At 35.9% G+C, this 16,936-nt stretch overlaps 2 protein-coding genes across 10 annotated transcripts in view; both read right to left on the minus strand.

Annotated features, from left to right (window-relative positions):
* The window catches only part of LOC106624871 (DENN domain-containing protein 1A), a 35,652-nt gene extending 27,135 nt beyond the window's left edge, over window positions 1–8,517 (minus strand). For 2 of the 7 annotated variants that reach the window (XR_011396078.1, XR_011396077.1), the window contains exons 1-2: window positions 8,027–8,515; window positions 7,281–7,475 (exon numbers count right to left, since the gene is read on the minus strand). Coding sequence is in view for 5 of the 7 variants with exons in the window: in XM_070108630.1 (XP_069964731.1) it covers window positions 7,281–7,475; window positions 8,027–8,043 (212 nt within the window). In the remaining 2 variants the exon portion in view is untranslated. Of the gene's footprint in view, window positions 1–7,280; window positions 7,476–8,026 lie in introns of all 7 variants that reach the window. The other 5 variants (XM_070108630.1, XM_014244670.3, XM_014244691.3 and 2 more) reach the window with 3 other exon arrangements.
* Window positions 8,518–8,839: 322 nt separating this feature from the next.
* Window positions 8,840–11,767, minus strand: LOC138857104 (DENN domain-containing protein 1A-like). 3 transcript variants are annotated; one of them, XM_070108633.1, is made up of 7 exons: window positions 10,897–11,767; window positions 10,655–10,834; window positions 10,350–10,602; window positions 10,176–10,229; window positions 9,842–10,102; window positions 9,073–9,781; window positions 8,840–9,002 (listed from the first exon to the last, which is right to left on the minus strand). In XM_070108633.1, exons 1-7 carry the CDS (start codon window positions 10,935–10,937, stop codon window positions 8,932–8,934), a joined length of 1,569 nt encoding a protein of 522 aa, XP_069964734.1. In that variant the 5' UTR covers window positions 10,938–11,767; the 3' UTR covers window positions 8,840–8,931. The 3 variants fall into 3 exon arrangements, with proteins under 3 accessions (XP_069964734.1, XP_069964733.1, XP_069964735.1); XM_070108632.1 differs by having other exon boundaries at window positions 10,332–10,602; window positions 10,897–11,765; XM_070108634.1 differs by lacking the exon at window positions 10,897–11,767 and having other exon boundaries at window positions 10,332–10,594; window positions 10,655–10,739.
* Window positions 11,768–16,936: the final 5,169 nt, after the last annotated feature.

The raw sequence follows: 16,936 nt of genomic DNA on the forward strand, positions 1-16,936 counted from the left end.
ATTTAATTTTGATGATAACTCCAAATGAACTCTGCTGGATATTTGAGATAGAATTCCTATCGACTCACACTTAAGCCCGACTAAAAGCACCTCGACGACTCGGTAGGTCTTTTGCTTACTACTAGATACAAATTCAAGTCTTTTAAATGGTACATCATATTGATCACATACATTGCTAATAGGTGCAACAGGAACTGGATGTTTATGTGCATACATTTTTATAGTTCATTATCTGTTTCCAATTATGTACTCGTACGAACACCGTTTTGAAACGTATCTTGTTTGTTTTTTATTGCATTTGTATCTAATAGTAAACATGCACATATTCACAAATATTTCTAATAAGGTGTAGCTCATCAAACGATTACTCATCGCTCTAAAAATACTGTAATATGCTTCAAAGTACAAGACCTTTAATTTATCGCATGCATTTGTTATTTTTCTGGTGACAAAATGTAAAGAGAAATGTGATACATATAAACAAATACAATTATATATATGTGCATTTGTTCGAGCTTCTCATTTATTGAAGTTAACCATCAACTAGAGAGTTTTAAGACGCCTCTGAACCCAGAGTTTTATAAGAAGTCTTTTCCGAAAGAAGCACAGAAGGACAGACACTCCTTGACTAACTTTAAATGCACGGTTCGCGCACTCAGGGCTTGTATTGCCGTTCTGCTGTCGGAGTGAATGCTCACCTCTCTAAACCAAGCTGCACTTCGTAACAGTACTTCTACCGCCACCTTGATCGCGGCCACTTCCGCCTGAAAAACGCTACAGTGGTCCGGTAGCCTGAAGCAAAGATTGACGGAGAGCTCTTTACAGAAAACCCCCCCTAAATCTCTACTTGGTCGAAATATAAATTTCAACGCATTTGCTTATGGTGGCCTCTTATGGATAGATTTTCTAGTTAGCTGTTCGCTGATTTCACTAAGAAATATATTTCGATTACATATTTCAAATTATTTTACCAACGAATAGACAAATGTAAACAAACAGTAAATTACTTTTAATGGAATATGGGCCTATCATCTGATTTGTATTTTAAATTACGCGCCGAAATATGAGCTACTCAGGGGTGTTGTGGAATCCAAGACAGATTAGCGTAGTTGTCAGAATGGAAACCAATTCTGATTTTCAAAGATGTCACAGAATCTTGTTAGATTTTCGTCTTCTCGAACAAAACCCATATTCAAACCAGCTGTTTACTATTATGACAAAACTTGCAAATTAATAAATTTAATAATAACAATATAAATAAATTCTACTAAAGTTTACAATGCTATTTTAGCTTTTATTTTATTGGAAAAAAGCAAAGAAAAAATTAAAAGAAGTCGCACGTGAAATTTTGCTTGCATTTACTTGTATGTTTGTATGCATGCTTACTTTACAGATTTATATCACATTATCGACTTCATAAATACGCATTTGGGTGTTAAATTAAGTCTTTATTTTTATATCAAACATAATAAAGTTTTGTAAATCTTCTTAAAATATCAGGATTTTTTTGATAAACTCAATAATTATGACATTTTGTGTTTTATTCTAATGTTTTCCCCTATAGAAATAACGATAAATTAAATCGGAACAATAATGTAAATTATTTTCTTAACTTACAGTTCAAATCTGTCAGCAAAAATCCTCTTGCTTTGTTTCTGATAACAAAACCGATAAAATTGGTTTCTGTGTCACCCAAAACCGATACAATTTCTATTTCGAACGTCAAACCCATAATATCTGAATTCATGACACCTACTACAATTTTTTATCGCTTTCACCCCTGACAGTTTGTACGAAATAATTCACGTCTTAGTATTAGATCAAAATATTAAGAATTTAAATGGGTAGAAATATCAATATATTAAATCGTCTGTCTCTCCGTCTGTCCGAGGCTCCCTCTGCCCCTCACAAATAAAAAAATGTCCATACAAGAACTTGATTTTGAACGGCCAGTTTATATGGTTGATTATATGAGATTGTGCCGTTGCCTTAGACAATATACGCGAACAAGTCGCTCAGCTTACGAGATATCGAACTGAAATTTTGGACACATCCTTTTCTCCCCAATAAGCTGCTCATTTGTAGGAACCGCTGATATCGAAATACTGTAGCATATAGCTGTCATCCAAACTGAACGATCCAAATCCAGCCCTTGTTTGGAAAACTTTTGTATTTGACAATACATCTTTAGGAAATTTGCCATGGGTTGTTGTTCAGATCGCACCACTATACTGCATAGCTGCCACACAAACTGACTGATCAAAATCAAGTAATTGTAAGGAAAACTTGAACCTGTGACGTCAATGTTTTTTCGTTTGTAGCTAAAAGCACACAAATAGCAAGCAGTTTTCAACGATATATTCTTTACTATCAAATTATCGGGTTTTTGTATAACATTCAATATTTTGGAGAGAACTCACGATAAAACAAACTTACCCAATTTTACATTTGAAAGCTTTTTTCTGCCCTTTCAATGGCGTAAACATTGATAGTGACAGGCTTCGAAATTATTTATGGCTAACTACAAGTATTAGTGTTTGTGGCAATTCGGAGTTTCGTTGCTGTATTAATCTTGTTTTCGATTTTTGTGAAATAACATCAAAACTGATCGATTGTTTGGGAGCGGAAGATTTAGAATTATATGTATATTTTTATACATGTTTCGAAGTCCCTTAGAGAACACATAAGTATATATAGTATGTACATTCAAGAATATACACGTATGTATATGAATTAAGATTTTGAAAATTTGTTTGACGTTTTGACGTTGATTGATAAAAAATTGCGCTTAGGCCGACTATCGCGTATAGAACAATCTTATTATTCAAGTCAAAACAGAATATTTACTATAAGTCATATACTCGAAACTAGTTTTTGATCTAAGATTTCTTCGGTAGTGCATAAATATATATGTTACAGTAGTTTATAAAACTCGTAAATATTATAAGATTTGCCGACGATTTTTGATTCACACAGTTTGACCCAGTCTACCATAATGCACGAGTACCTGTAAGTACATATATTCAAATTTACAGTTTCTTATGCCATTATTGCATATCATTTCGTAAAGTCGTAAAGTCGTATAGTCAAGCAATATCACATTTCCCCTTGGGCTTATTAATTATTGTAGATACGTACGTATATATGTACGCAGGTATTGGTGGCGCAAACCCAACATTTACGAAAAATCACAAAAACATCGAAGGTAAAATAAATCAATAAAAATATAAAAAGCGTTAATTTCATTGCTCAATCAAAAATTACGTGTGTAAAAACGAATGAAAAAACGGTAAAAAAAAAATAAGTGAAAAGGAGCGAAGTTATTTGCGTTGGAAATTCGCGATGTTGAAAAGACATTTTGATTTATAACGTTGCATTTAATATTTAGATAATTTAATTAAATATTAATATTATTATATAATTTTACAGTTAATTTTTTAGGCAACCACTGCCCTGATTGGGATTATTTCGCTACCGGCAAGTATTTGGCGCCAAACCAATGTTCATTCGTTGTTGTTCTTGTAGGACCAGAAAGTGTTCCTCAAAGTCATGGGCAGCATAAAGATTTGCTGCCGTTCCCGTTACATAAAACCCGACTGTTGGCAGAAGTAAGCGATTAACTTTGATTTTGTGTTCAACGTTTAGAGGGGTTTTCTGGAAAGAATACATTACAGGACATTTTTTCAACAATATTTTCACAGGCCATTTAAGATGGAGAAGTGACAACAATCAGTCAAGGTAGATCGTCGAATCCGAATGAATTTTCGCAAAGTTATAAAGTTTTGAATTGCTTTCACACCAGCTTTTGCCTCAAAACCTCAATTAAAAGTTATTTTCCGAAATTTTACTATTTTATTAACTTTATTTAAATGCCAATAACCCTAATGTTTCTCACAAGGAGAGTTTTTAATGATTTATTACTGTTATGAAAATATAGTTTCCCATATAATATTATAATCAGTCAAGACAACAACAACAAGGATATTTCAATAAACATTTCAGCTTCACAAAAGCGAAAAAGAAAATAAAACATGAGAGTTAATTACAAAATTATACAAAATGGTAAAAATTACAGCGAAACAAAAAGTAACTCGAAGCAAATGAAGAAAATAAAAGAGGAAAAACAATTAAAACAAAGAAATAAATGGTAACACAAGCCAAAGCTAGTAAATAAATATTTCGACGCAAGTCAGTTAAACGAATATTTATGTACACACATATGAACTGTAAATATAAATACATACATATGTATTATACAAATAGATGTACGTATCTATGAAGCTCTTGTCTCGTCTACAAGATACCAGATTGTGACTAATCGTATGAATAAACAAATAAAAAGTAATAAAAACACCGTTTCATTCGATGGTTATTCATGAGTGGTTTCGGCGCTGAACGCTACTGGTCAAAGAGACACATACATACACATACTTAAGACTTTGAGGCACACAAACTCAGTTATGAAATATTCATGATTATTATTATGTCTTAGGCGTAAAATTGTATAATAATTTTAACAGTTATTTATATTTTATAAATTATTTAATCTTTTTTTTTTACTTTCAAACTTATTACGTAAAAATTTAATGTGTAAGGAGCATGTTTGTGACTTGCCAAGGCGTGCTATATGAGAAAAAAATTCTTATAATAATTCTTTTTTTTTAAATAAAAGCTTATCGGAAGTTGTGGCGTGAAATATTTTCCGAAATAAGCTTAAAATATTCCAAACATTAAAAGAAAGATAAAACACGCGCACTACACACTCCTCAACCAAACAAACGCCATTTTTTATGCCCGGAACGAACGAATGCTCGCTTACATAAATACATATGTATATACAGCATTCACCCATACATATGTACATATAAAAATTCGTACTTACATGCATACATACACTAGTACAAACACATCCAAACATTGCCAACAGGTGTGCATGATTACTAACAAAACTTATACATAACGCAAATTTGTTTGCAAAACAAATATATTTATGTACAACAACAATGTGGGCAATGTAATTTATTTATACAAACTGTATTTGCGGTTGTTGGAAATAAATTGGTGCTTGATGTTTTTCTTTTTTAAACGAGCATTTAATTGTGTACACACACTAGAGATTGCTTATACAGCACCAGCATAAAAAATTGTTTTATTAGAAGATGGTGTTCTCAGTTTGCAGTTTTTCATTGGTTTTAGGAGTCTTAAACTACTGAGAACATTTTTTATTGAAATTATTTTAAGAATTTGAATATTTTACCCAAATTTAAATTTATATTGTTTGTTTATAGACCATGTTAGATAGTTTTTGAAAGCAAAACAAAACAAAAACAAGTAAGGAAGGGCTAAGTTCGCATGTAACCGAACATTTTATACTCTCGCAAAGTCAAATGATATACTCGTTTTAGATTTCTTTGTGGATCTTGCCACCTTGTTCTATGTTGACCGATATTTTCGCTAAAAAGTCAACTATATGCACTGGGGTCCACATATTCAGTACCTAGGGGCTTGAACAGTTTTGGTTCAATTTAAATAATTTTTGGTCACAAGGTGGCAAATTTTAAACGTATTATTCACGCAAAGTTTTACGCCGATATAATCATTGTTGTTTGATTTGCATACTGGAAAGTGAAAAAATTAGATGGAATTTAAAATGAAATTATATGGGAAATGGGCGTGGTTGTAAGCCGATTTCGACCATTTTCGTACTATAACATAGAAATAAGAGAAGAATATTATGTACCGAATTTGGTTGAAATCGGTTAAGCAGATCCCAAGATATGGGTTTTCACCTAAAAGCGGGACCACGCCCACTTTGAAAAAAAAAACTTAAACTGCAGATGCCCCTCCCTAATGTGATCTTGTATACCAAATAAGAGTCTTGTATCTTGTTGTGGAGCTTAGTTATGTCAAATTTTTTGTTTTTGAATAATGCCGATTTGTGGGCATGGCAGTGGTATGATTACGCCCATCTGCAATACCCTCCGTCTTACGGTACCAAGAAACATGTGTACCAAGTTTCATAAAGATATCTCAATTCAAGACAGACAGACAGACGGACAGACAGTCAACCGGATTTCAACTCGTCTCTTCATCCTGATCATTTTTATATATATATAACCCTATATCTAGCTCGATTAGTTTTAGGTGATACAAACAACTGTTAGGTGAACAACTCTTTAGCAATAAGCTGCGAGAGTATAAAAATGTTAGGACAAAAGTTGTAGATCTTGACATTACCTATAACCTTGCCATATAACTTTTACCAATAGGATTCGTGTTTAAACCTTAAAAATTCAACAAAGCCCCTCTTCTTACTCTTCTCGAGCTAACTCAGATCTCCCGTAAATTATTTTTCCTTTCATTTTTGTTATTTTATTTTCCTTTTCAATGTGTTTCAACCTACTGTGATATTTTTCCACTTTTCCCCACTTTTAAAGGCTTCTGCCTATTATTTAATTTTGATATGAAAGTTATTCACATTTCTACAAAAGATCGCATTTTATAGTTCAGAAATTAAATCGAAATTAAACTAAAACCTTTCAAATTATGCTGCAAAAGTGAAAGAATGCATAGTGAATTTTAGTGTGTAACAATTATACAACTAATTAAAAGTTTATTTCGTCAGTATTTTACATTCACAACCAGCGATAAAACGATATCAAGCGATTCAATCTATTTTTCGCACGTTGACCAATAGTGCCAACAAGACTGGCCAACATTGAAGTTAATACCAAAATACATATAATAAAAATGTGTATGTACATATGTATGTACAATATAATTATGTCGACATACAGGTCTGTATAGAGTAATGGGCGAACACTTGAATGAATCATAGACCAGTCGACGTATGGTAAAAAGCATTGGCCAACTTGAAAGTAAACGCGTAAAATCAACAAAACACACATCTGCATACATATACATATCTTTGTACATAAGTAAGTGTGCAAATGCAAGAATTTACAATAAGCAATATACCGTGTCAATGAAGGACGGTAAAATGTGGTGAAGAAATGTAATGACACGCATTATACTCGTACATTCAAATGCACATAGAGATATACATATTTACTTGTAGATATGTATAGGATCTATTTACTTATATATGAACAAGCATATGTATGCATTCGAACGTGACTATGATGCTTGCCGGATTAATTTAACCGGAAGTGCTACCCGCACACTATTCCTACACATGGCTTACATTCTTTTGGAGTAGGTACATATTTGCTTTTGTGCTATGACATAATTCTATTTGAGTTTTTATATTTTCTACTCACCTTTCGATTTTGCAGGGAAACGCAAAGGAGGGTATATCGGCCATTGTCTTCTCGTCGCGATATCCCTCCGGAAAGCTTTCAACAATGACACAAGACGGTGATGTCTGACTGCCGCCCGTAGGCGTACTATGTTTTTCTCCATTATGTACGAGCGCGACTTCACACCAAAACTCGAAAAGTTTCTTTACATCCGTTCTGCAAACAAAATTTCACATTTCGTAAACACAAATACAAATATTTTATATTAAATTTAAATACAACTACAAGATAAGACATATTAAGCATATGTATTTATAATTATGGCAAACACTCTTGTAATACATATAAACTTTTCGCTTATCACTTTTCAAGTAAATCAGCATTTGTTTTTCCACAAATTCTCATCAGATAGTTGGTCAATTGGGGAGAAATGCACTTGAGCGTAACGCCTACTGATTAATTGTTGTACATTAGACGACACACACACACGTTTCAACCTGTCACAATTGTATAAACAAGTCTACGAATAATATTTGTTAGAGGATGCCTTGTTCACTTGTGATGAATGAAGGGGCATTCTGACGTTGCAATTCTCTCATGGTCACAAGTTTAACTTTTTTTCCAAACAGCATTATATCACAACTTGTTCGGAAAGCGGTTTTTGTATGTAGAATGTTTGATTGAAATTTTTAAGTGTTTTACACTTAAATAAGATTAGCACTACACTAAATAAATTCAATATAAGCGACATAATCAAAGACACTCACTTTATACGGGAACTCATACTCGATGCGCTTGCAGTCGCCGCCCTGCTACCACAAAGAATTTCCACTTATATTATGTTGTATTATGCAGAAACCATGGTTTTAAATTATACTAAACATAATAGCACAATCACTTTCTATTATTAATTTATTTGTTTAAACACTACAATAATGTATATAAAATATAATGGGCTGTTACTTATTTATATGATTTCTTATTATCTTTTCGTAACTTTTTCTACACGACGTCACTACCGATTTCCGTACTTTTGCAAAGGGTTTTTACACTGACTCGCGTTCTTTAATTTTTCCGTTCACAACCTACGCTTTTTCTGCAGTCGTCTGCGTTTGAAATTCATGCACTAGATATTTACATATTATTCGTCATTTCTTCTATTTAAATTATTTATCAATCTAGACATTAAAAAAATTAATGTCTACGAGACAAAAGCAAAAAACTGTAATGAAAAATATACGAATAGTGAAAATCAACGCAACAAAATAAAATGACAGTTCAAATCAGATGAGTGTCAAAACATAGCAGGGTTGCCATTATTCGGATAGTACGGTTAGGAAAAAAGGGAAATTAAAAATACCCTTCTTTGCTTATAAATAACATTTTGTCGGAAGAGAGAAGCGGAAACGGATGGTCAAGCAAGTCTTAAGTAAAAGAAGAAGAAGAAGTAAGTTAAGAGAAGTGATACTTGTGAATTATATAGAGTGATTATAAAAACATTGTGGCATAGCATTTTTACATGCACGGGTTTAAAGAATATAGTAAAACTTTGGCATTTACAAAATCATATTAGAAGCATGTAAAAATGGAAATCTACAACAATCTTATTACACGAATTACAGTTACATGTACACACATACATATATATATTTGTACAAAAATGGCGAAGTGCTCATCCATTACAACGTGTTCTAGAGCTTGCTCTTTTTTCCTGCTTCGGTTCACTATTCAACGTACTAGTATCTAAAATTATGTAAACAAAAATACTATATATTTATGGATACAAAAAATCATAGCGAATTTGAGTTCTTACTTATTTCAGTATATCCAAGATTTTTCATCTCTTCGACATTTTGTGTCTCTAGACTATTGTATGCTGAAGTAGCATATGCCAACGTATAACGAAGACTGCCGAACAGTTCTTTCATATCTGTGTGTGTTTTTGCATCTTTATACTGCTGACATTTGCGCAACTGCTCCAATTGCATTTTAACAGTTTCCGTTATTTCCAAAGATTTAAATAATTGATTTTGAAAACTATTGAGAGGTTCATAAATCTCATTTGTTTCTTTGAATTTCTTCTTCTTGGCACCACCACAACAACGACGCTTCTTCGGTTGCGTATGCAAGGCTATTTCCATTTCAAAGCGATCCCATATCATCGGTCCTTGCTTTAGCATATTCAAACGTGTGCGTAAGCAGTGAACACACATTGAAGTGGACAAAAATTTACGCAAAAAATTATGCTCTGTTTGAGAACACTTGGACAAAAAAGCATTCTCACAAAAAAATGGATCAGATTCAAATTTAACACCATCACGGTATTTACCAACCAAACGTACCATCAGCAATAGAAATACATATGAGATGAGTTCACCATTGTGTTGCTTAGAGTTTCTGAATTGATCTTTCATATTCTTTACAATACTCTGCGGTAAAAGCTGCACATCATCATAACAACTTTCATATGTGCCAACATCACAATTGAATATAATCGCGTCACCAAGTTCTCCTCTACAAATCTGTAGAGTAAAAAATGGGCACTGCATAGTTATAAATATCATCTAAATAGTAATAATTACCGTGTCCAGAACAGAAATCGGCGCACCAATAAGATATGGCATAGGACCCATTAGATAGTCGCGTAGTTGCAGTGGCAATATGGGTATATAAGCGTGTTGCCATTCCATGGGATAGAGTAGTGCATTGGCAGCTTGCACGCAGGCGGAATGTCGATCCGGCTGCTGGGATGTGATAATGATGCGACGCTCTTGCAAGAGTGAAGCAATTATGGATAGCATGATTTTAGGCGTGGCCAAATTATAAAACTCTGTTAAATTGTGCTGTAAAGAAGACAGTGGCGAATTAAGAAAAAGCTCAGGGTATAGGCAAACACTAAATTAGGTGCATACTCACATTTTCTGGAATACAGGGTAATTTATAAAAGGATGGTTGCTCAAAGGAAAACATCTACGAATGTAAATAAATTATGGTATTAGTAATCATTTTAAATATATTTATGTTATTAACGACGTTTATCTTCTATTCTTTTTAGAAAAGTGTAGAAATCACCTTACGACCCCCACCCACCGGTACAAGCGTTATTTCTCCGCGTGACGGCACTGTAGCTTTATAACAATTCGTGAGAAATGCATGAAAATCATTTGATTGTCGTTGCTTAAGTTCGGAAAGCGTTGTCAGCATGTTGAAGAAGGTCTCATGCCATGGCAGGCGCGTAAGTAAAAGCATAATTGAATTGGCATCGAAGTCATAACGACAAAAGCAAAACCGCCAATGAGAATCTTCTGCAGTCAACACAAATGAAAACGTTCCCACTGGAACGCTGTATAGAATTGTATTTTAACTAATGTATAATATTAAATGTAACTACTCACTCTTCAGTTACGCACGGTGTACTCGCAAACAACTGCAGCATCTTCAATATTTTATCATCACGAAAATTTGTGGGAAACTTTTGCTTGATCGATGTTACATTTTGATTTGTGTAATTTTCGGTGTGATTCACAGGACAGTTCAACTCACAATAGACATCGAAAAGGCTGGTTACGTCCACGCTATTAAAAAAAATCGTAGAATTGAAAGGATATGCAATTTCAACGCGCTAAACATGACTTACTGAACTCGCGTGCCGGGAATGCCTGCTAAATTATTGCTCATAACACAATTTTCCGAGGCTATAGCTACAAAATTTAACTTCTTCGTTAATTATCTTACGCTCCGGAATCATAACCACACTATTTAATTTATTAAGTTTTTTATACATAAATTTTGCAGTCTTTAAGTAAGCTATACTATTGAAATTTTAATATTTTTTTATACAATAATTTTAGTTTTTGTTATGAAGAAAAAATTGTTTATTCTTTCATACTGACATTAAGTATTAAAGTGTCACTTGTAACGAACTAGGTGAAAAACTGCGTTCAATTTCTTCTTTTTTTCAAAAATATGTGTATTTTCATATTTTTCTGCGTACCTTATATTTGTTGTTCAACTAATAGATCCTTATTTAATTAAAATGTTTGTTTATTTCCAGGATCCCACGACGATAATGGGAGCATGGTGGCTTTGTTGACTAGATAAAGTTGAAACGACGTCAGAAGGTAGTCGTAAAGCGTTATTCGGTTACAGTTATTGACTTGTGAATATCTTCCAACGTCCAATACTTTTTGTAGTTTTGTAATTTTGCCAAAATCATGGAGTGCAGATAGTTGAAATTATAACGAGATATTTCCAGTGAATAGTCCTTCAATCACCGTGAAATAGATAAATGAAAACCTCTTCTTTGGTTGACTAAGTTAAAAAAATACATTAAAAAAGTGATAATTCTCCTTGTTAAATTTTCGTAAGTTGAAGAAAAACTATTGATTGCCGACTGCGACTTTCCTCAAAATTATTTGAGATTGTTTTCTGCCGCCACAACTGCAACATGTTTAGTTCGTGGATCGCCTTTTCAACCCTCTTGACTTATACTTGACTTCTGCATAGTAAGAAGTCATTTCGATATTTAGTTATGCTCACATGAAGAATCATCAATTTGAAAATCGATATATATATAAGTATTTTTTGAAAGAAAAAAAATTTTTTTCTGAACCTTTTCTTAGATGTACTTCTAAACATATACTTGTTTCAATACATAACTTATATAAACCCTATCTGCAAGAGTTTTTGACATCATAAAGGACTGTTCTTAAACTGTTCAAGTGTCATTTTCTTCTCGGTAATCCTTCTTAAAACCTAACCTATGACTCGACGTGGTTGTTGCCTTCCAGTATGGCATATTCAATTAGAGAGTTTTCTTAAAAAATTTATGATCTCATATACATATATCTTCTCTGTAATGAAAACCAGTCTTGCAATTGAAATACCTTCTTACACCCTGCACTGATATATTAAGTTTGCCAAGAAATTTGTAACTCCCAGAAGGAAACGTTCGGCGATCTTATAAAGTATATATATTAATGATGAGCGTGATGAGCTGGGCCGATTTAGCCATGTCCGTTTATATAGGCTATAGTTACCATACTAAACGATTAAAATGAAGAAAAATTATGCAGCCCCCATATGGTCGCCTGGATGCAGTGACATGCAGAAGAAGAAGCTTCAGACCTGTCAGAACACTGCACTCCGGAATATCACGGGATGCCTCTTGATGTCTCCAATCGAACACCTACATAGTGAGGTCCATATGCTTCCGGTTAAGGAATACAACGAACTCCTCTCCAAGCAGTTTCTGCTGGGGTGCTTTCGTAGAAACCACCCCTGTAGTCGCCTGCTTGTAGCGGAGTCGCCTCCTAGGAACATCAAGAGGCCTTTCCTTGATTACGTCGACGACATCAGGCAGTACGCCGACCGGACTTCGGACGCTACGAACTTCAGACAGGCACTGACCGCCATTCACAGTGGAGCCATCAACACCTTCACCGACTCCCTCTCAGTGAATGGCGCATTACGAGTCAAACCACCACCCACAGCAGATGTAGAGCTCGAGTTGCCTCGCGAAACCAGAGTGACCCTCGCGCAACTTCGTTCTGGATACTGTAGCAGGTTAAACTCCTACTTATCTAGAATAGACCCCGACATACCAAACACATGTCCTGCGTGCAATGAGTCTCCGCATGGCACTAACCACCTCTTTGCATGCCCAACAAACCCCACTCATCTAACACCCTTCTCCCTATGGTCCGACAGCTCGTTTCCTGGGCCTCCAGTTAGATGACCTCGACGACAACGAATCTGGAATTTATCACCCAAACGGGGATTAGGTAACCGTTACAACAACAACATTAAAATGAAGTTATTCTATGGAAAACTTTTGTATTTGACAAGATATGATATCTTCCCGAAAATTTGCACAGATTATTCAGGGATGTTGCAGAAACTGATAGTTGTCGGAATCTGAATTGAAAGCGATAAAAAAATGTAGTAGGTGCCATGAATTCAGATATTATTGGTTTGACGTTCGAAACAGAAATGCAGAAACCAATGTGTTTTTTATTTTTATTTTTTTTTTATAGTAGGGGGAAGCATCGAAAGCCGCAGTGCGGAACTTTAATTCGCTAAACTTAACCTACTCCCAACTCATATCTTTCCTTCTCTCTACCGCCATGTGTGGGTCCACCCTCCTTTGGATAAGGTTTGCCACCATTGCTGCCACATTGTATTGTTCTTGGTTCTTTCCTCTCTTTGTGTTGCTGTAGAGGGTTCCGATAGCTGGTATAAGCGTGCAAACTCATTTCCCTGGATGTCAATGGGCACCATACTGGCTAATACTTCAGCAGCGTCGCTTTATACGGTTCGGAAAGCAATTATCACACGTATTGCAGAAAGCCTATGCACTGTGATTATTGGTCTAGCATATGATTTTGTGTACAGTGCCTATATCCATATTAGAACCGCATACAGTATAACTGCTCTCATTGCCTTAGCTATTAAAAATCGTCGGCTGGAACGCACACAGCCTCTATTTGCCATCATTCTAGACAAAGAATTATAGATTTTATTTGCTTTACCCGTCGTGTTTTCCAAGTGCTCTTTAAATTTTAGCCTTGAGTCCAATATTACACCAAGATACTTCAGTTGTGGCTGTGAAGTTACTTGACATTTTCCTATGGTGAGCGATATTTTTTCTTCAATTTTCTTGCAATAAGCTTCTGTTTTCTGCTCAGCCAACTCTAGACTAATGGTAGCGAACCACTTCCCTTTCCGAGCATCTTTCAAGCAGAAGTCTTTGTCATAAGTCATCTTACAGTAATTAATCTTCAAAGCAACTATCGCTGCTATACTCAGCGCTATACTCAGCGATAGCCAAGCGGCGCTAAAAACGATCTCAGTCTATGAGATTAAATCGCTTCTAGTGGAGGAGCGAATAGGAAAGCTGAACCGCCTATCAGTTTGCAACCGTGTACACCTGATCTGAGTGCCGGAGCATAAAGGGATAGCCGGCAAGGAGTTGGCCGACGAACTCGCCCGCTCTGCGAACCACCGTCGTATACCATTTATGCAATTATTGCATTTGACCTGGAGGTCATCTAGATGTTTCGCTACTGCTACCACTACGAGGTCATCCACATAGGCGATTAGTTTCATGGATTTTTGTTGATGTATTCTTAGTGCCCCGTCGTACATCAAGTTCCAAAGAAGAAGGCCTAAAACTGAAACTTGCGGTACTCCAATCGAAATAGAGTAGCCCTTAGTACCCTCATATGTGTCGAATAGCAGTTTTTATACCCTGAATAGGGTATATTAAGTTTGCCACGAGTTTGTAACACCCAGAAGGAAACGGCGGAGACCATATAAAGTATATATATAAATGATCACCGTGACGAGCTGAGTTGATTTAGCCATGTCCGTCTGTCCGTTCGTCCGTCTGTATGTACGCGAACTAGTCCCTCAGTTTTTGAGATATCGATCTGAAATTTTGAACAAGTCTTTTTCTTACCAAGAAGCTGCTCATTTGTCGGAACTGCCGATATCGGACCACTATAGCATATAGCTACCATACAAACTGAACAATCGGAATCAAGTGTTTGTATGGAAAACTCTTTCATTTGACGAGGTATCTTCATGAAATTTGGCGTGTATTATTATTTAAAGCATTCATCTAATCTCCGAAGAAATTGTATAGATCGGATGACTATAGCATATAGCTGCCATACAAACTGAACAATCGGAGTAAAGTGCTTGCATGGAAAATTTTTTTTTCGACGAGGTATTTTCACGAAATTAGGTACGAGTTATTGCTTAAGGCAACAAATTATTCTCCACAGAAATAGGTCAGATCAGATCACTATATCATATAGCTGTCATACAAATTGAACATTCGGAATCAAGTTCTTGTAAGGGGCCTTTGTATTTGTGAAGGGTATTATAGCTTCCGCGCAACCGAAGTTAACTTTTTTTCTTGTTTTGTACCAGTTTTCTATCTTTTTTTTGCCACTTTTAGCAATATCAACGACTTCACTTAGTGCGTCAATAGTGGACCTCTTTTTTTATAAAGCCGTATTGTCCCTCTGATAATCCGCCGGCTTTTTGGATTGCTAACTCCAAGCGGTTTCTTACTATGCTTTCGTACACTTTATCAATCGTGTCGAGCATGCACCGAGGTCGATATAATGAAGGTTCTTCAGTTAGCTTTTTCAGTTTTGGGAGTAGAACCAAACGCTGCAGCTTCCACGGGTCGGGAAACACGCCTTCCAATATATACGCATTGTACATTTTAACGAACAAACTGAGTTTCAAATTAGGGCTCTATTTGATATACCATCTATTCCAGGCGCTTTGGAGTTTTTAATTTTTTTCGCGATAGCCAGTAGTTCTTTTTATGTGACTAATAGAGGGGGCTCTGCAACATCGTTTCGCTTAGCATAGGAAATGGGGTCATGTGCTGGAAATAATGCGTCGGCGACTTTCCTCATAAATGATGCGTTCTGAGGTTGCTGCGGCATATTTTTAAATTTTAACATACATATTTTGTACGCGGTTCCCCAGGGGTCTATGTTTGCTTCTTCACAAAGCTTTTCGAAACAACCTCTTTTGCTATGAGTGATTGCTGACTTCAGGAGCTTAACAAAAAAAATTTAAAGTTACTCTCGGCAGTAAGGCGAACTGGAGTGATTCCACACTCGACCCGCTGTTGAGAGACAGCACAATTCAAGGGTATACTGACGTCTCAAAAACACCGGAGGGCATTGGAGCAGGCATTGTGGGACCGCATACCAAGCTTCCCATACCCATGAGATATTTTCCAAGCATCCTCAAATCCTCGAGGCAACTATCGCTACAAGAGTGTTGCTATACTCAGCGATAGCCAAGCGGCGCTAAAAACGATCTCAGTCTATGAGATTAAATCGCTTCTAATGGATCAGCGCATAGGAAAGCTGAACCGCCTATCAGTTTGCAACCGTGTACACCTGATCTGAGTGCCGGAGCATAAAGGGGTAGCCGGCAAGGAGTTGGCCGACGAACTCGCCCGCTCTGCTGCTGCTTCTAAGATGATGGGGCCAAAACCATGCATCGCGGTGGGGTCTCATACAATAAAGGAGCTGTTCCGCACGGAGGAGAGAGTGGCCAGAGAAAGTCATTGGCAGCAAGCAATGGGTATGCGCCATTCTAAACTGCTATTGGGGTATGGGTACAACCTAGCCAGGTTCAAAGCTATTATAAACCTCCCCAGAGACAAATTCCGGCTCCTTGCGCTCTACACTGGGCACTGCAGGCCCAAGAAACATCTGTCCACCATGGGTATAGCTTCTTGTGGAAACTGCCGGTTCTGCGACATGGAGCCGGAAATAGTAGAACACCTGATTCTAGATTGCAATTTGTAGACGCCGGCTCAAGGCCCTCGGTTCTATTTATGTGGACAGGGATCGAATTACCTCAATAGCACCCAGCAGATTTCTGGAGTTCGTCAGGATGCTGGGACTTTGGGAATACATGTGATGGAGGAGTGTTCAAGGCAATGTTGCAATCTCCGAACAAATTGTTCAGATCGGACCACTGTAGCATATAGCTGCCATATATAAAACATGTTTTTTTCTTGTTTTTGTTTTTTTTTTGCTTGCCAAATTTTGTTTTGAAAATCGTAACTTTAATCATTGTCACCTTTACTCTGGTTATCACTTTGTGTTTTTTATTCAAAAATAAGCTTAAAAAAGCAA

The sequence above is a fragment of the Bactrocera oleae genome, chromosome 4, assembly GCF_042242935.1.
Source record: "Bactrocera oleae isolate idBacOlea1 chromosome 4, idBacOlea1, whole genome shotgun sequence".
In the NCBI taxonomy this organism is placed as follows: Eukaryota; Metazoa; Arthropoda; class Insecta; order Diptera; family Tephritidae; genus Bactrocera; species Bactrocera oleae.